The sequence below is a fragment of the Thamnophis sirtalis genome, unplaced genomic scaffold (assembly GCF_051295495.1).
Source record: "Thamnophis sirtalis isolate CommonGarterSnake01/CBP01778 unplaced genomic scaffold, rThaSir2_p1.2 scaffold_5, whole genome shotgun sequence".
Lineage (NCBI taxonomy): Eukaryota > Metazoa > Chordata > Lepidosauria > Squamata > Natricidae > Thamnophis > Thamnophis sirtalis.
In genome coordinates this window covers 107,732,530-107,753,219 of record NW_028261385.1, presented here as the reverse complement: position 1 = coordinate 107,753,219, position 20,690 = coordinate 107,732,530, and the positions used below count along the sequence as shown (strand labels likewise).

Sequence of the window (20,690 nt, the reverse complement as noted above, 5' to 3'; positions counted from 1 at the left end):
CAATAGGGACAGAAATTTCTGAGGTTATCTGTCATATTAATAAGTCTATAGAACTATATAGAGAACCCAGGCATGAAAAGACCATCAGAAATATTCCCATGGCTATCACCAAAGTTTTGCACAATGTTATACTGCATGCTTTCCTAGATCAGTGAAAAGAAATTGTTCTGATAATTTTTGCACAATAACTCAAGTTACTTTACCTGCAGTTAAAACTGGAAGTGGCACAGGCTCATCTACAGCTGGTTTTTTTTTGGTAGGAGTAACTGGAGTAACTGGAGTAACAGTCATATGTACCTAGTGAAATAAAACAAATTAAAATAAAATTACTCATGTTTATGCTTTAACCTTGTTACAGCTGAAACAAATGAATAAAATTATGTGGGCAAAACCCTTAGTATCCCTCTCGGCATACCGAGAGATGTAACTGGATTTAAGATGTTTCTTTGAAAGAATGCATGGTACAGTAGAACCTCTGGTCACGAATGCTTCTGACCATGACCAAATTGGGTTCTGACCAAAAAATGCACAATTTTCTTTCCACAGCTGATATCTCCTTTCGCGCCACTTTTTTTGTAAATGCCAAATTTCCAAAAGTAGGTTCAGGTCACGACCAAATTGGGTTGCAACTAAAGTTATGGAACAAATTATGGTCGTGACCAGAGGTTCTAATGTATTGGCTTCCTTCAAAGAAGCAAGAGGCCATCTCTTGATTCAACTATAATTGACACTCATCAGGGTTCAAAACTGGGCAAGGTTAGGTCTAGTAAATGACCTTTACCTGGACTAGAAGGGAAGAAATATGGCTCCCTCTAATCCCATTAGACCTCTTAATATTATATGACTACATTGACTATGGTTTCCTCATGAATCACCAGTGACAGCTGGAAGTGGGATTGCTGTTTAATGATGATTCAGCTTCTTCATAACAGAGCAGCTCTACTCAATAGTTATTGGCCGGGGAAGTGATTCTGTCCATGGCCATACTATAGCTACTGCTATGGGTCACTTTTCTTTCTCCTGCTATTCGACATCTAGGTAAAACTGCTGGGAGAAGCAATCAGTCAGTTCCAGATGATGTATCATCAATATACTTGTGATTCATTGCTCAGTCAATGTCCCAGCCTGAGAAATGAGAGAGGCAGGAATCCAAAGCAGACCTTCTTGGTGGTGGCTGTTTGACAGTGGAAAAGCTTACTTCCAATACAGATTTCCAATGCTGAGCTTCAGAAAGATATTAAAATCATTTCCCTCCAGGTATTTCAGGTCTAGTGGTTGAACGTGGGCTAACTTTTAAAATTGGTTTTAATAGTCTATCCAATGCCTTTATTTAATATAAATTAGTTTTTAAAGTAATTTTTAGTTGAATGTTTCTCATGGGGATTGATGGCATTGTTTTTATTTCTTTATCTGTTGTCTTGTACACTACCTATCATTTTGGGAAATGCTGCTATATTAAGTTTGTAATAATAAAATAGATAAATATCTTGCCAGTCTAGCAGGTTATTAATAATACCCAGTAAATTGAAGGAGGTTATTAGTAATACCTAGCAAACTGAAGTAGCAATTCCACAGTAATTACTCCATCACTAGATTTAGCTCTGAATTAATCATAGTCTTAATGATATCCAAATGATGGGATTTTAAGCAAAATGTATTTCCATACCAGATTTTACATAGAACATTACAATATTTTTGGCTATTTACCACAAACCTCTAATTTACTCTTCTTTTCTACCACAGGTACATTAATAAATCTAGTCGCTTTCAAGTAGTACTGGTATTGTCTTTTCCAATCCAGGCAGTCATACATTAAACATGCAACATTTTCAAAGATGTCTGTTCCAGTTTCAAGCTATGTAATAGAAGACAAAGAAATGTAAAATCTGAGTTTACAATAGTTATTTGCTTATTCATTTTATATCCTAGCGTTCTATTGTTCTACTCAGGTGAGTACTTAAGTAAAAGTAACAGGCAAATGGAGTAATTTTTTTAGCAACAGTATGCATCCAATTTAACAATATAATGAAATATAATTTTTGTGTTGTTCAGATTGAATGGTTTAAATTATTAATATTCCCTTTTATTTTAGAAGAATTACAATAAAAAGTTATTCCATCCATTAGTATTGTACACAGCTGTCCCTTTAATCCATTATAATTCAAGAATCCAATCTTCTCAGATCATTGCTAAAAATTATTTTTTCCCCCAACATCCATTGTAGAGAATTTTCTCATGGGGAATTCTTTTGATTTGTAAGGGAAATATGCACATGGTCTTACAGGAGAACAAATGGGATCACAAATATTCTTAGACAATTAGTTTTTTCCTTCTGGATTGCCCATTTGTTTTATTTACATTTCTAAATATGGTTATACATGCTTATTTCAGCTGTGTCCAGACAAACTTTGGAACATTTTCAAACGTTTTATTTCACTTTGAGGGATTAAATATTGTAAAACATCTTTATCATAATTTACATCATTTTCTCCTATTATGTCTAGCAATTTTTTGACAATAAGCTTTGTCAAGAGGTATATGAAAACACAGGAAAAACAATAAGGTCAGTAATCAGGACCAGAAATTATTCAATGGTATGACTCTGAACATCAGTGGAGTGTGCAAAGTTTGAAAAATTAAGCTTAAGAACACCCCCTCTTCCATATAGTTTGGTCCATTAGAGAAAACAAATCAGAAGCAGACATGACTAAAAGCCAAAGGTGCACAGAACACTGTTACCTTCCCACCAAGGTGGTCCCCGTGTTTCTACTTGCATTCTTATATGCGTTTGAACTGCTAGGTTAGCAGAAGCAGGGGCAAGTTACAGGAGCTCACTCAGTTACACGGCGCTAGGGATTCAAACCACCAAACTGCCAACCTTTCTGATCGACAAGCTCAACATCTTAGCCACTTAGTCCCCCTTAAAATGCTTACTCACAGGGAAATATGGCCATTGCCAGTAGGCAAAGAAAGTTTAAGGTGCTAGGATGGACCTGAATTAGAGACAAATATTGAAACACTTTATGTCCCTAAACCCAACAAGGATGCCCTTTTGTATAAGAACAGGCTACTAACCACCATGTCATTGTTGCTCCAGTCCAAAGGAAAGGAAGACTCCTGGACTTTGTGATACAGTCTAGCTATCTGAAAAATATTTGATCCTGGTTTTCCATTGTTCAGGATTGGCTCCACATATTTCCAGAATGTTTCCAGGTCTTTATCTGCTTTTTGCTTCTTTTTGTTTTCAGATTCTACCATTTGAATTGCATCAGAAACAGATTAATATGCTATATTTGTATGACCATGGCTAAATTGAATAGAAATACTTTGGTGAAAAAGAAAACTAAGATTTAAGATTCATCTCCTATTAACATTAAACACACTTTTAAAAATATGTCTTAAATCCATTTAATTATAAAAGAAAGATGTTATAAAGAAAGATGAACCACTAGAATGCACTTACCTGGAGTAGTGCAGTACTTTTTTTAAATAAAAAAGTGGAGCATAAACTTTCAAAATGTGTGCATGGAAACCCAGCTTTATCTCCTCCAGTGAAACAATAAAACATCAGTGTCATCCTGTATTTCACCACACTACTGAGGCTACTGACTACAATGCATTCTGTGAAAATTATTTTAAGAAGGGAAAGAAAAATCTAACTGAGGTCCTGGCAGAAGGAAGAAAAAGCTACAAGTTTTGGGGGGACTACCCAGTGTCCCAAAAGAAACTTCATAGGTGTTAAGAATATCTTGATATCTGTGCTAGACTTTCTGAGTGACTCCTGGATCTCTTACGTGCCAGCCTGGATGAGTGGAATGTAAGAAAAGGTATAAATATAAGAATCTCTGTGTGTTTGGGGCTTCCTCTCTGTTAGAGGGGCCCTTCTTTGTTCAGCTGAATAAACACGTAAATCTAAAAGGCAATCTCTGGTTCTTTTGTGTATGTTTACCAAGCCATACCTCAAATCCAGCACAACAGTATCTTATGGCTATGATCTATGACTTAACACTTTGTTGTTTGTATGTACACTGACAGCTTATGCACCAGAGACAAATTCCTTGTATGTCCAATCACACTTGGCCATTAAAGAATATTCTAATTAAAGAACATCACCTTTGAATATTTTGAATTGAGCTGGAAAAAAACTGGTAAGAAGTGTAAATCTTGCAGGAGACAGTTCCTGCAACATAGCTTCATTCTTGACTAGTTATAGTTTTAGAAAAATCATTTCAAGGTAAGCTGCAATTACTGCTTGTTGTCATAATCCAATCTTTAGGGGGCAATACTAACTTATTGCAAATAATATTACTTCAAGACTATATGCACAACTTTCAGTTGTTGGTGACTCCCAAAAGATCAGCAAAGGATATCATGGCCTTACTTGAGTCACTTAACTGTATTTTGGTTATTTTATCAATGGATGAGGAGTTAGTACAAACCCCACTATTTTTTAAGACATGACTTTATCTCTCACTAATGCCTATTCTTTATTCTCTTTAGGACATGCTTCTATAACTAAATTCTATTATTTGTCATTCCCAAGGAAACACCCCCCCCCAAAAAAAATAAGATAAAGATTTAAATCATTTAAATAATAAGTACATATCTTTTAAAAATTATAAATACTTTACTTCAAAAAAATTAATGCTTGTAATAATTAGTAGCCTACCTTCTGATGTAAGAGATAGTTCTTCCTGAAAAGTAGTTGTTTCTAAATAGGTCTGGAGTGGCTCATAATTGTCAGAAGAAATCTGAATGATGCTTCCAATATTGATGCCCAGATCAGACAGTATAGGTAAAAGTTGAGGATTGTAAAAACCAGTAATTAAGAAATAATACTGAGCGCCATCATCTGGTTCATCATCTGTTTGAAACACCACATAGAACCCCATGCTTTGATTAAGATATATGGCTGGGATAATATCTGAATTGACATCTTCAGTTGATGGTCTGGTACATGTGTATATATGTATACTGTCAACTGGCTAAGCAATCATGGTATACACATACATGTATATATATACATACACATATAGTATATATTCATATGATGCATACATTTATTTTATTTATATGAACATCCATCATATGTATATGATTTGGGGCAGCTACCAATTTAAAACAGATAAAAACCAAATAAAAGATCCTGGTTTTCCATTGTTCAGGACTGGCTCCACATATTTCCAGAATGTTTCCAGGTCTTTATCTGCTTTTTGCTTCTTTTTGTTTTCAGATTCTACCATTTGAATTGCATCAGAAACAGATTAATGTGCTATATTTCTATGACCATGGCTAAATTGAATACAAATACTTTGGTGAAAAAGAAAACTAAGATTTAAGATTCATCTCCTATTAACATTAAACACACTTTTAAAAATATGTCTTAAATGCTTTGATTAAGATATATGGCTGGGATAATATCTGAATTGACATCTTCAGTTGATGGTCTGGTACATGTGTGTATATGTATACTGTCAACTGGCTAAGCAATCATGGTATACACATACATGTATATGTGTTATATTTGTGCTGACAAAATGTGTAACAAGGCAACAGTAAAAATATTGGGTTTCTGTCGTGATGGACTCTTGTGACGAGCCGATTGACAGATAATGGAAGCTGTTAGCTTCCTCCCATAATTGGGGCTTACCAGGGGTTGTGACACTAAATATATACATGTATATGTATATGTATATGTATATGTATATGTATATGTATATGTATATGTATATGTATATGTATATGTATATGTATATGTATATGTATATGTATATGTATATGTATGTATGTATGTATACATACACATACACATACACATACACATATAGTATATATTCATATGATGCATACATTTATTTTATTTATATGAATATCCATCATATGTATATGACTTGGGGCAGCTACCAATTTAAAACGGATAAAACCAAAATTGTAAATAACATATATAGCAAAAAAATGCAACTCACAACATCCTCCACTTAATACAAGCAGGAAATGGGCTCACCATACTATATATTTACATTATACCCAGTGGAAAATAATATAAAGAAGTTTTATTTGGATATGGATGTAAGAGCTCAGTAAAGACATGACATCATTTTTGGTTTACACAGTTTAATCAAAACCAAATCGCAATTACTTCAGTGGGGCTAACTTCAAATTAAGGTGTAAATAAAATTGCAAGCTTAGGATATTTTTCAATTCACTGAATATCTTTCTGGTTCACGTATTCAGAAATTTCATGATCAAGAGCTGTCTCTACCATGAACGTACTTCTTGGGCTTTATGAAATAATCTTAAGAGGTCAACTTTGAGCATATGCTGTCATTTATTTATTTAGCTGAAACATCAATAGCACAATCAGCTATTTATAAGATAAAAAGTTATATAATATTTGCAAGCTTGGCTGGAATCTCTGTATCTTAGATAAGATAGAAAAGATTTTACCAAGTGGAACTCAGTTGTTCTACCTAATAATGCCCAATTTGCACATTTGGAGATTTTTTTCACTCCTTGAAAATGCAAACAAGTATAAACATGGTTATTTACTAATCATCTTTCCTTCTACCCACAAAAACCATTTTTCTCTCAACTTTTAACATCTTGCCTAATGGACAATTAAAAGTAACTTAAACACTTGCAACTATTTTAAGACTTGTGGTGAATTTTGTATAACATATGAAACAATCTGAAAGAAGCCTGGAATGGAAAGATTCACTGTTAGGAGGGGATACAATAATGTACTTTTTACCTACCAATGAATTTATCAAGTTCATCTTCTTCCCCGCGTCTTTTAAGTTTGGTATCCTTTTTAATGATCGTTGCTGATATATTTGGTGAATCAGTTGACCGCTTGCCTTTGCCTCCTTTTCCAGCCTTGGTACTGGCAGGCTTTTCTTTTTCCTTCTCCTTCTTAGCTTTTCCTTTTCCTTTTCCCTTATCTTCTTTCTCCTTGTCTCGCTCCTCTAGTGCCTGTTAAATTAGAGAAACTGCATCACTATGCTCTTGTAAATGTTAATAAGGAAAAGTTGTTATAAAAATCTAATCCATGTATCAGCATTAGTTTTAAAAATCCAAGCCATATTTAAATTACAGCCCTTTCTTACAGTCACAGAGAGACAAATTACTATATGGAATCATAGAGGATGCTTATATGGAAAAAGTAATTTTACCATCTGTATCGCAAAAGAAATGAAAAATTAAAACCATTATGAAGAAAGTGAGTAATGTTTGAGATCTTGCTCACTGTCACTGAGAATATTCTTCCTACAGAATACTGAAATATACTTTCCTTGGCAGTTGACTCATGTATTGGAATGCTATGGAAAATATTTACTATTGAACACAGACACAGACACAGATACACAGTTAGAAAGCACTATGTGTTCCTTTTTCTCTTAATGTTCATTTCACAAGTTCCACAAATTTAACAGTTCTCCACCTCTGACAATTTTAGATATTTTTTACTTTTCTTTCGCATAATAAATATTAGCTCAAATATTAAATATAATTTCAGCATAAATCCATCTAGTATATGATATCAATTTTATTATTAAGATGTCTATGTAGGCTTTATTTCTAACTAATTTTATGGCAAAATTGAACAAAGGACCGATCGTTTTCAGAAAACAAGCAAAGATATCTTTAAAAATATACTTTAAATGCACACATACTTTAAAAGTACATGCATATACCAAAAATAATTTCCAGTTCTCTATTTGTTCAGATGAGAAGATACCATGGCACTGGAAGTAAGTCACGGGTTCATTTAGTTCAGTACTTCATGATCTGATATATTCATATGTGGTAGTGGTAGTTTATTCTCTGAGCTTGGTGTTTAGCTTCTGAACGTTTTGTATCAAGCTAACATCCTCAGTGGGATTTCAGTTCAAATGTCTTGTTTCAGTTCTTCACCACTTTTATTGACCTTATGTGCTCATGTGCTTGGTGAGTCGCGTGATTGGCTGGTTGGTGAGTCGTGTGACCAGCTGGTTGTTTATGTGTGAAGGTCACCAAGTGAAGAGGTGGTTGGTGCCTTTGTTGGTTGGCTGCTTATGCATTTGTAGCCTCCTCCAAATCAACATGTTTGTTGATAGATCCATTGGTTGAATACCAGGCTTCAATGAATTCACGTGCTTGGTTTGAGGTAGCATGGCCAATGATTTTTGTTCATCCCAGTCAAGCTAGGGCTGCTTAAACCTCCTCTCTCAGTCTCCATTTGTAGAATATATAAAATTTCAAATTGTCAAACTAATATATATATGCATTATTATAATTATTAATCATTTATTCGACTATAACTATTATCACTTCATTTATACATAATACTCTAAATTTAACTAAGATTAACTTGATTTTTATTATGCACTTTCATTACATCAACCTGTAGCTTTCCTGTAACAGTACAATCTTATGTCTTTTGCCATTTGTAGCATTAGTATTCTAATTACTCTCTTGGTAAGCCTTGTATGGACTTCTCTTCACAAGTTGTTGCTCATTTGGTATCTCATGAAAACTCGCAACCCTCCATCTGCTCCTTCCATCAGCTTGTCTTTGGTTATCACTAGTTCTTTTGTCAAATGTTCTCTCCTTATCTCCATCAATTTTTCTCTCTTTTCTTCTTCTATACTTCGAAATCTGGGATAGAGTTCCAGTCCTTCTATCTCCCCTTTCCATATTCTGCTCTTGCCATTTCCAACCATGCTCAATTTTTGTCAGTGTCCACAATTTTTTTATCTCTTTACTCATTTTTTCCTTCAATCTTTAGAATTCTCCTCCACTTTCTTCATTTGATAAACATCCTCAATTTTTCCATCAAAATTTTCTGTTTTGTATTCTATATTCTACAACGCCTTCTCAATTTTCTCTGTTACTACTAGTAACTTTTGAATTTTAAACATAATCATTTGCAATGTTATAGTTTCTTTTTCCTGCTGGGCCACTCTTCCAATTTGTAAACACTGCCACTATAGCATTCAAGGCTTTTTATTAAGTTTCAAGCAAGTTCATTATAATCTTTCAAGTCAAGGTTTTGTCTTCCCTCCAGTCCAGCTAATGATAGAACTCCCGAAGAACACCTGTGTAAACAATCTGTGCTCTTCCTACTATCACTCTCAGTAAACAAGCTGAGAAGCCTTGGAGTGTCAAATGATCAAAGAGAAAGAGAAAAAACAATGTTTCCAAGCCTCCAGCCTCTAAGTGGCAGTGTTACTTCTTTTCCCTCTGTTGTTACAGCCCTCTTTAGATTCCTTTTTTATATCTTCTTTATGTTCCAAATTTAAAGAAAACAAAATTCTTAAATGGAGAAAAAAAAAAAACAATCCAATCAAGCATTATAGAAAAAAAGAAAAAAAATTAATCCATAGGTATAAGTGGAGAAAAAGTAGAAGAAAAACTAATCCATTCAGTTTAAAACATAGGGAACATTTGCAAAAATTCCATCCATAAAAAAAAGAATTAAAAAAAGGTTTTAATGTAGCTTCATTTCGCCGCTTACTCCCTTCTGTCTTCAATTTAATTTAACTTAGATTTTTTTTTTGAGTAGTCTCTTTTCTAATAATAAAATTTCCTCGCCAATTCAACACACTTTCTCTTTCCACTTTCTTTCTGTTCCGGAGCTGTCCCAACTTCAGCAGCTTCAAAGGCTGCGTTTCTGTCATCGGAAATAAGAGCTTCTCCTGGATCAATCAGGGACTTTGTGGTGTCCCTGAGATCAGCAGGATGTATTCTTCACTATCACCATCTCTGCAGGATGGTTTAGGTAGAAAATGACTGTCCAGCGGCAGAAATATCGACTGGAGCTCCAAGATCACACACCGTATAGTTGCGACGTCAGCTCCTTTCCCCGCTATCATTTCCACTTTTGTCATCATTGAATGTTCCAAGCTGGAAGACGCATACCACCTACTCAGTAACATATTCACAGGCATCAAAGTCACATACAAAGAAGAAAAGGATCAACAACTTCCGTTCCTTGATGTTGACATAAAAAGACTGGACAGTGGTGAACTAGTAACCTGCATTTACCGAAAATCAACTTACACAGATAAAATTCCCAACTTTGCCAGCAACCACCCCACACCACACAAAAGCTTAAAGCTTTATATGTGAGGAACAATAAGGAAAAAAAAACATTGCCAAAAAGGTTCTTTTGTTCCCAAAACTGTTTTTCTTCTGTCCCAATAACAATCTAAACGGATCCATGTCTATTCAGAAGTAAGGGATAAAGAACCCAGTAAGATTTATTCCCAGGTAGATGTTTATAGGCTGGAAATTAAGCTACCTTCTTTTCAGCAATCCTTCTCTGAAGATCTTTCTGTTTGATGCAAAGCATTTGATATTTAATTAATTTTCCAATCAAAGTTACAGGGAGTGTTTCCCCAGAATCCAGAATGCTTTTTGCCATTTCTATCACCTGCAGAGAGAAACCAAATGGTAACAGTTTAATAATTTGTTTCAGTGCAAACAAAATGCAACATCAAAATGACAGTACCACCAAAAAGATTTGACATCACCCAAATCTCTTCCATGTATGCAACCATTCAAGTTGTGTGGGCAATGAGCCAACTGCCAAACAAGGCTACAGGTATTGATACCTTCCTGCAGAATTGCTGAAGCTTATGGCATCCACAAACATCTGCCAAAAATGTGGGAAACAAACTCTTGGCTACATGAATGGAAATGTTCATTGTATTGCTAAAAAAGGGCAACTCCAAGGATTGCTCCAATTGCCTTTATCCCTCACACTAACAAGATTCTCCTTAAGATCATACAACAATGCCAACCATCAAAAGGGAATTACCAGATGTCCAAGCCCCAGAAGGCACCATGGTCCTAGTGATCACATTGCAAATCTATGCTGGATCATGGAAAAATCTTAAGAACATTGAAAGTGCATCTGCTTTATTGCTACAAGAAAGCTTATCGTTGTGTCAATTATGGCAAGCTGTGGAGAGCTGTGGAGAGCTGGAAATGCAAACCCATCTAGTCAAGTTTATGCAGTTGCTGTACATCATGATATGGAGACACTGATTGGTTCAAGATAGAGAAAATAATTGTGACAACACTGCATTCTTTCACATTACACAACCTACATGTCAAAATGATCACGAGGAAACAAGAAGCTGAAGAATCATAAATTGGAGTAAAAACTGAAGGAAGGATCATCAACAATGTTCAATATGCTGACGACACAATTCTCCTGTCAGAAACCAAAGGCCTGAAACATCTGATCAAAAGAATTAAAGAAAACAACAAATATGGCCTTTTCCTGAACATCAAACAACAACAACAACAAGTTCATGATCACTATGAGGAATGGAATTGTCAAAATAACAATAGACAATTAAGAGACAGAATGTGTGCAAGAATTCACTTTCCTAGCATCACAGATTCATCAAAGCAGTTAATGCAGTCCAGAAACGAAACATCAAATCACGTTGAGTTGCATTGCAATGATGAGATGAATTGCATATAGAAAAGAATGACATTAGTCTGATAAACAAATGCAGATTAGTATTCATTATTATATTTTCCACAGCTACCCACGATTGGAAAAAAGGAGAAAAGGAGGAAAATTGATTTGTTTGAGCTGTGGCACTGGAGAAGACTCCTGCATATTCTTTGTACAGTGAAAATGATAAACAAGCAAGTACTGGAACATATAAAACCAGAAATATTGAATTCAAAAATTTTTGCCTTATTTATTTCAGTCAGGACATGCAATCAAACTCACTGGAAAAGTTATGTTCAGAATGGTCCATGGTAAAATGCAACAAGGCCCCTAAAAACATGGTGGCTAGACATTGAACCTGAAGTGAACCTGACTGAGGGCATCTTGGAGGTTTCAGGGTTGCCACATGACAGAGGGAGGGGGGAAATAGTTAGACAGGGTTTGAAGACAAAACAATAAAGCTTTCCTGTGGGAATCAAGGACATTCACACAGGTGGCTGGCCAAAGGAGGAGTGAAGTAACCAAGTAACCAGCCAGCAACTGGATTGGACAGTGTGTTAGGGGAAACTTTTACTTTTTAATTAGCTGAGAGCTGTGGGAACTTTAGAGTCAGCTTTCACCAGTTGTACCAATATGATGTTTCCAATAAACTGAAGAACTTGCCTGCCTCAAAGTTCTCCTGTCTATGGGTACATTACTTGGAATGCTGACAGAAAGTTGATAATGTCAACCAGAGCAACTGAACTAAAACAACTGAAAGAAGCCATACAAGATTGGAAAATGTGGGAAGAATTGTCCATAGAATTGCTGAGTTCTGGAGAGATTTTGAAAGGATAACAACTTTGTCACAGTACCATCATGGATTTAACAAGAACAGATGATAGCATATTCTCAGTTTCTAACAACTTGCAGTCAGGGACCCTGTAGCTCACTCAGAAACCCAACCAATAGGTCTCATACTCTTCAATATAGCATTCACGCAAATGTACATATATCTTTATTCCTCTAATGTGCAAAGTAATACATTTCTGTACATCTAAGGGGTTCATTCCTCCCAATTCACAGTCCTGCTGTGCTGTGTAACAGTAATTGGAGATGGCGGGAGATGGGATGGGCAAATAATGCCCAGAATTTATGCCAACAACAGGGTCAAAATGAAGCTCATTTTAGCTGCTCTGCTAAAGCAAGCAGACCTCTATATTGGGCAGCAGCAATAAAAAGATGTTGGGGGATTTGGGAATGAATGATTCCTTTAATGACAATGGCAAAGGCATCATTTCACACTGCATGAGAGAAGGAAGGCAAAAGTAAATACTCTTGTATTTTACCAAGAAAACCACATGGAAAGAGAATAGAAATGATTAACTTCATAGTATCACATGATGGGCCCTTCAGGATGGATGATAATTAACATAAGGAAGAGCTAAGGATCTTTCACAGTACTAATGTTATTTAAGATATGGCTAGATTAAAGTCTTGGTTGCTGATATTGCAAGAAAAGAAAATCCAAAGATGTAAAGACATAATTACAGTGGGAAGATGAGATGTTAAAAGCAGGAACACAGAAAAGCTCTACACAGTGAAAAATTGAATGAACTGACTATAATTGGTATTTTAGGCATCAGTAAATTGAAATGGGCAGGAACTGGGCACTTTTACCCAGAAGATCATAATGTTGTTTTTTCTCAAAGTATACAGCAAGAACAATACTCAGGATAAGCAATGATTGAATAATATCAATTAAGACAATTTTTTAATATAAAATTATCCAGGTTTTTGCTTCAACCATTGATGCAGTTGGAAATATTAAGAGGAAAATGTAGTTGTATGGCTTAGGGGAATCAAAATGAAGAATGACTTAACAATTTCTGTCAATTCGATGATTCCTTCATTACTAAAATAGTATTCCAACAACCAAAATAATATCTATTGTATATACATACTTAGAGGTCTCCAAATGAAATTACAGAAATCAAAATGATTATTGATGCAAGCAGATAAAAGAACACAGGTATAGCAGAAACATACAGCAGCTGACTCAGGAACAGATCATGCTCATGTATAAATTCTAAGTTAAGGTAATATGGAAAAAGAAAGCCAACCAGTTTTCACAATACAGTCTTGACACCCACCATTTTCAAAGAACATGAAGAATCCTTTTGCAATCATAAATTTTATCAATAACTGGAGGAACTATGGGATTTATTTATAAGATTTATATAGCCATCTATCTCACACAAGTAACTATGGATGGCAAATAAGGATCTCTCTCTCTCTCTCTCTCTCTCTCTCACACACACACACAGACACACACACACCTCATGACATATAGCTTCCAATCTCAAGGTTCAAAAGAAATCAAAGAATATGTTAAAGATGAATGTGAAAAGAGACAGATGAAGATGAAGAAAAGAAAAAAGCAAAATGAATGTCCGAACATTGGAAATTTCTAAAAAGAGAATAAAAGCCAAAACTAAACAGGATAAATATCTCATAAAAGAATTTAATAAAGAATTGCAGAGAGCTGTTAGAAGAGACAAGAAGCAATCACATGATTTCTATAAAGACAGTGAAAATGGAAACAGACAAGAAAAACAAGGCAAGTTTTCCAAAAGATCTGAGAGAGCGACCACCACAGTAGAGGACAGATATTGGATCTGGCTTTTGTATTGAGGCTGTGGTGAAGCCATCTGGATATGGAGGAAATGAATATCAGTCCCTTGTTGCACTCAGAACACTTTTTGAGTGCCAGGGAATTTTTCATGGCCACAAATGCCCCATTGCAGAAGGGAAGTTGGGCTATTCAGTCAGTTCACTCCAGGCACCTCTTTGATTCCATAAAAAGCTTGATTTTTTCCTTCAAAAGCTCATCACAAAATATGATCATACAGTGATAATTGCTGAATTATCTGTATGGACTAGGTGCACTAGCACTTTTACAAAAGTATTATCTGTGTAATGGGAATTATTTTGGGCTGTGCATATGGATGAGTTTTTTGTGTTCAAATGTTTAGTAAGTTAATATTTTCTAATTAGCTTACAAAACTGGGCAGATTAGACATATGAATGCCTAAACAAATAAAATATTAATGGTTAAGTAACTGGTTTTCAGCAACCACTTTAAAAGCAAAAGTCAAAATATCAGCTATGACATTATTATTTTCTGAAATAAATCAGAAAAAGTAATCCAACTAATAATAAAAATGCTTTGTCTTACTTCATAAAATAAAGGTGTTTCTTTTTCTTTGACCTTCTTTGCTTTTGCATCTACAACTTCCATGATCTAGAAAGAAAAAGGGAGCAAATGTAACATAATGAACTTTCTGGTTTCACATGCTCATTTTTTTTTGCACATTCTGTAATTTATTCAAAACTATTCCAAGTTACCGCCACATACATAATGATTTGAAAAATGTATTTTGTAATGATGTTGCATATTCTGAAGCATTATTTTCAATGAACTACATAGTCTTAATGAAATTAGAATGAAATTCCACTTTCTTTTTCTTTTTTTAAATACTTATTAGAGATTTTAACAATAGTAAAAAAAATATAAATTGAAATAAAAAAGTAAAAGTACTAAAAAAGGAGAAAAGAGAAAAACACAATATTTCAATATTAAGTTAAATATTTCAAAACTGTTATGTATCTTGGTTCATTTCAAACTTTGGTGGACTAAAATCTTATCTACTTTTTGCCATTTATATTTTATCTTTAAATCCTTATATTGTTAATTAATTTTTCCGTTCTCTTTGGAATGAAGTACCACTCAACAGGTAGTTTTTCAAATGTATTCCTTGGAAGAACTCTTTTAACTTTAAATTTTTATTCCAAAAGAATATTTTTTCAAAAAAATATCTACAAAAAGAAAAAACATGGTGTGCTTGATGTTTAAAATTACTCTGAATACAGTATCTCTGATAGTAATACATTGTTGCCTTTAGTTGCTATCAATGTAAGAGAAAATTAATAGTAATGGAAACTATAGTGTAATGGCTGTTTCAATATTCTTGAAAAATATAACTTTTTTATTGTGCTTAGAAAAAATAAACATATTTCAAGTGATATTTATAAGAAACCAACAAGTACAAGGATTTATATGCTTTTAAGAGACTGAGTTCAGGCTTGTCCTATTTGCAATAACACATGTAAACTTTGTGAAGACAGATGGATATATATTTGTGTCTAGGTATCTGGAAGGATATTGCAGTTATATGATGTTATCAGCATTTGCATGCAATACAATGAAACTGTATATAATTATGTGATAAACACTTATGTAATCTTCAAATCTGTTTTTTTTTCTCCGACTATTGTCAACTGCAAGCATAGAAAAGCCTCTTCTAGGGCCAGTTCTCTTTGCTATATTCAGATCAAAAATATCTGGCAACAAGTAGTGTTTCTCAGATATCACCCTGAATTATAGGTAAAACTGCATCCTACTTTTAGAATCAGCTTTAATATAATCGCTCCACAACCGTAAATACAATACCTGTGCTAATAATTCTTCCCAGGAAACCACACTGAAGAGTTTCCTTTGTGGCACCTGCACAGCCAGTGTTAGTGCCTTTATGTGAAGTTCATCCTCAGGTCTGCTCCCAACAACAAAGGCAATACTGGGAATCCAATTTTCCTGATTTAAAAAAAACCAGTAATTAAACCATTAAAAGTACTGATAATGAATTATAAAGCCCTACATGACATGAGATTGGGTTATTTGAGGGGCACCTTTTCCATATCCTATCTACCTGATCCATCAATTCCATCAGAAAGTGCATATTTTGGGTCTTGTCCACAAATGAATGTCATGCCAATGGGCCCAGAAGGAAACCTCTTTTCTACCATGGCACCAGCCCATGATGGAACATCATTTCTTCAGATTCAGACTGCCCCTGACCTTATTAACCTTCCAGAAGGCCCTAAAGAACATAGCTTTATTATCTGGCCTGGGGATCCGGTAGTGGTGGTATGGGCACTGCAAAATGACTGTACTGTTAAAGTATTGACTGTCCTTTGTTCAGATTATGTTTTTAATAGTTTCAATAATTTTAATGTTTAAGTGGCATTTTGGTTATTTTGTATTGTTTTTTTGTGATTTTAATTCTGTAAGCCATTCACAGTCACATATGTAAGAGGGCAGCTACATAAATTGAAAAGGAAGAAAAGAAAGGAAAAGAAAAGAAAAAAGGCAGGCAGGCAGTATAAAGGCATTCCTTCTCCTTTATTTTATTTTTCCATGCTCAGAAATTAAATTTATGCAATTGCCCTCTACCACTAGATGGCAATATTATACTATATACTAAATCTACTAGCTCTTTCTACTATTTATCCTAACCAAATATTATTCTATAATGTTATTTGGCAAGATACAGATATATTTGCACAAGTAAATAAAACAAATTTTAGATAAATATGCCTGTAGAAGTGATAAGCATTAATAATGCATATAATTGAGATCATGAGACTAAAGGACAAATGGAATACCAGCTATGAAATGATAAATTATTAAATAATCACTAATGCATTGTTCCTTTTGTTTGCTCTGAGTTATATTCTTTATTTATAAGTAACTTCATTTTGCTATATCAGACACAGTGAATTTTGAATCTGAAATGCTATATATTAACAGCTGTAATTTTAATTATATAAAATACCATACAGACACACTATATTATTGTTAATTTGGTTTATTTCTTATTTTCCATAAACAAAATAATGAAGTTACCTATTAGATGTACTACTCATTAAAATTGATCAGATATGTTTGAGTAATCTATATTTAATGATAAGACTGAACCAGTTTGGATTACATGCTATATAACTCAACACATGGCTACAAATATCCTGAGAATCCTCTATATCATCTAAAAGTTGCATCTGTGGGATTCTTCTGGAGTGCAGAAAGGATAGACCATACATTCTGGTCTCATAAATTTGACACAAGTGTCAAGAACAAATGTATAAGCACACCAATAATTACAGTTATTGGCTACAGTTACAGTTACAGTTATAGTTATTATACAAGTGGGATAGATAGCATCACCACCAGATGAATTTGTAACCAGCTCACAAACCATACTCAACGAGTTACCCTTAATGGTATTACATCTACATGGAGGGAAGTAAGCAGTGGGGTACCACAAAGTTTGGTCTTAGGCCCAGTACTCTTCAATCTCTTCATAAATAAGGGAATAAAGACCGAACTCATCAAATTTGCAGATGACACTAAACTGGCAGGAATAGCCTACATCCTAAATGATAGACTCAAGATCCAAATGGATCTCGACAGACTTGAACATTGGGCCCTATCTAACAAAATGAAGTTCAACATAGAGAAAAGTAAAGTCTTACACTTAGGCAAGAAAAACAAAAGGACACATATAAATTAGGTGAAATCTGGCTTAATAGCAGTAATTGTGAGAGGGATCTTGGAAACTAGTGGTGAATCAGTTAAATATGAATTATCAATGTGCAGTGGCAGCAAAAAAAAAAGCCAATGCAATCTTAAATTGCATCAACAGAGGGACTGAATCAAGATCATGTGAGGTGATAGTACCACTCTATAAAGCCTTAGTAAGGTCACACTAGAATACTGCATCCAGTTTTGGTTTCCACACTATAAGAAAGATGTTGAGACTCTACAAAGAGTACAAAGAAGAGCAACGAAGATGATTAGGGGCCTGGAGGCTAAAACATATGAAGAACTGTTATAAGAACCGGGTATGAATAATCAAGTGAAGAGAAGAACCGGGGTGATGTGATAGTGGCAATCTAATATTTGAGGGGCTGTCAGAGAGAAGAGGGAGACAACCTATTTTCCAAAGCACCCAAAGGCCAGACAAGGAACAATGGATGGAAACTGATCAAGGAGAGATTGAACCTAGTAATAAGGAGAAAATTTCTGACATTGAGAACAGTTAACCAGCTTTATCACTGGAGGCTTTCAAGAAGAGACTGGACAACCACTTGTCAGAAATCGTAAGGGGCAGTGATGGCAAACCTTTTTGGCACATAGTGTCCAAACCAGAAGGTGCACCTGTGTGCGTGCACCAGAACCCTGACAACCACCTGTCTGGTGTGCATGTGCACCTCAGAAACCTGACGACCAGCTGGCTGAGCTGGGGTGACGGTGCGCATGCCCAGAGAGAGCTCTGTGTGCCACCTCTGGCACGTATGCCATAGGTTCACCATCATGGGTATAGGGGCTCCTGTTTTGACTAGAAGACTTCCAAGGTACTGTCCTGTCCTGCCCTCCCCTGTCCCCCCTCCTCTCCTCTACAAAGAAAATGGCCCAATACAGGTAGTCCTCAACTTACAACCACAATTGAGATCAAAATTTATGTTGTTAAATGAGAGATTAGTTAGTGAGTTTTGCCCCATTTTACAACCCTTCTTGTCCCAGTTGTTAAGTGAATCACTGAAATTGTTAAGTTAGTGACATAGTTGTTAAGTGAATCTAGCTTGACTTTGCTTGTCAGAAAGTTGCAAAAAGTGATCACATGTCCCAGTGGTGGGATGACCAATATGCCCCGTTATGGGTGTACCGGTGTCTCCTGGGAGCACCACGTGCCATTCCGGTACTGTGCTCCGGAAGGCCCGCCCGCCTGACCTGTATTTGAGCAGTTTTGGGTTTTCGCGCACGCAGCTGGAGTGTTGCGGAGGCATTGCAGAGTGTCATGGGCAGTAAGTACGCATGTGCACGCTGCGCATGTGCGCGCGCGTGCTGTGAGCGTTCATGTGGTGGGTGCTAGGCCCCATTGCACTGTACTGGTTACAACGGGATCTGGAACCCACCAATGACATATCCCCAGGACACTGCAACCTCATAAATATGAACCAGTTGCCAAGCGTCTGAATTTTGATCATATGACCTCAGAGACACTACAAAGGCTGTAAGTGTGAAAAATGGTTGAGTCACTTTTTTCAAAGCTTTTGTAACTTTGAACGGTCACTAAATGAGCTGTTGTAGGTCGAGGAACTGCCTGTATAGCTACTTACAATGTTCATGTCCATAACCTCTCTCTCTGCTTTCAAACCATGTAAGCTACTAATATACTCTAATATAGTGACCTAATTCTCTTTCATTTTGAGAACTGTCAGCCTCCAACACAGGCTGAAGTACAATCCATATATCATAAAAAGGGAACTACATGGAAATTCTGATTAGCCCTTTAGGCTTGGAAGCTCAGCAAGGCTGGGACTGGTTAATTAACCAGTAGAAAATCTCAGGCTAGGAGATGAAGTGGGAAAAACATCCCCAAACAAGACAATGGCAAACTATTTCCCATTGACACCAAGAAAAGTGCATAGATGTATCCACCAGGACTTGGATTTGATTGAAAGAGATTTTTCTCTTATGATACACCAGGTTCAAGGTGGCTTCATCTCCTGGTGGTGGAGGGTTGTTGTCTTGAGTTGTAATTATATTACATTCATGATTTCTTGAGGGCAAACCCACAAGCAACGTTAGGGACCTTGCTGCTAAGCAAAGAAAGATGAAACCTCAAACTAAGTCTGTTCGCAATCTGCGCTGAGTATAGGACAGAGGTCTTCAAATTTGGCAACTTTAAGACTTGTGGACTTCAACTCCCAGAATTCTCCAGCCAGAGCTGGGAGTTGAAGTCCACAAGTCTTAAAGTTGCCCAGTTTGAAGACCCCTGGTATAGGACTTCCTCTCCCCACCCCCCTGCAAACACTGAGATCGACCACATCCCGCCAAACAGGTCCACCTTTTTTTCCTGAGACAAGGACCAATGTGTGCCTCCCTCCACTGCCAACGCACCTCTTCCAAGCGGGCCGCCACAAGCCCCGCTTCCCAGTTCTTGGCGCCTGCCCCTAGGGGACCAGCAGCCGCGCCACCAGCCCCGGTCTTGGGTTTCTTGGGAGCCATTGGAAAGAGTGGAACAGGATCGGTTGCCTTGGCAATCGGCTGCGAGGCCGTCTTCCTGCGCAGGCGCGGGAACACGCCTCCCCGCGGCTTCAGTCGCCAAGGCAACCGAGAAGCCTAACGTTCGAATATGGGCCTTTTGTCGTGACCCGCCAAGTTTGCCTGGAAGGAGTCCCCTATTAGCAGCAGACCAGGTTTGGGGGGGGGGGGGGGGATTACTTATTTTTCCTGGCGATGGGCAACGCCTCACCAGAAGTCATGCGTTATAAATGGGTGGGTGGGTGTTACAATATTTTTTTTCCTTTAGAATTACTACATTTTAAGCTTCTTATAGATTCTTTTCACATTTTT

General features: G+C 36.1%; 1 protein-coding gene across 6 annotated transcripts in view; it reads right to left on the bottom strand.

Annotated features, from left to right (window-relative positions):
* The window catches only part of SPAG17 (sperm associated antigen 17), a 126,986-nt gene extending 106,621 nt beyond the window's left edge, over nt 1–20,365 (bottom strand). For 4 of the 6 annotated variants that reach the window (XM_087716467.1, XM_087716468.1, XM_087716469.1 and 1 more), the window contains exons 1-9: nt 20,235–20,365; nt 15,945–16,085; nt 14,670–14,735; nt 10,283–10,414; nt 6,756–6,972; nt 4,670–4,864; nt 3,076–3,251; nt 1,715–1,855; nt 204–297 (exon numbers count right to left, since the gene is read on the bottom strand). In XM_087716467.1, the coding sequence (XP_087572593.1) occupies nt 204–297; nt 1,715–1,855; nt 3,076–3,251; nt 4,670–4,864; nt 6,756–6,972; nt 10,283–10,414; nt 14,670–14,735; nt 15,945–16,085; nt 20,235–20,342 (1,270 nt within the window). In that variant the 5' untranslated portion in view covers nt 20,343–20,365. Of the gene's footprint in view, nt 1–203; nt 298–1,707; nt 1,856–3,075; nt 3,252–4,669; nt 4,865–6,755; nt 6,973–10,282; nt 10,415–14,669; nt 14,736–15,944; nt 16,086–20,234 lie in introns of those variants that run through there. The other 2 variants (XM_087716472.1, XM_087716473.1) reach the window with 2 other exon arrangements.
* Between the last annotated feature and the right edge of the window lie 325 nt (nt 20,366–20,690).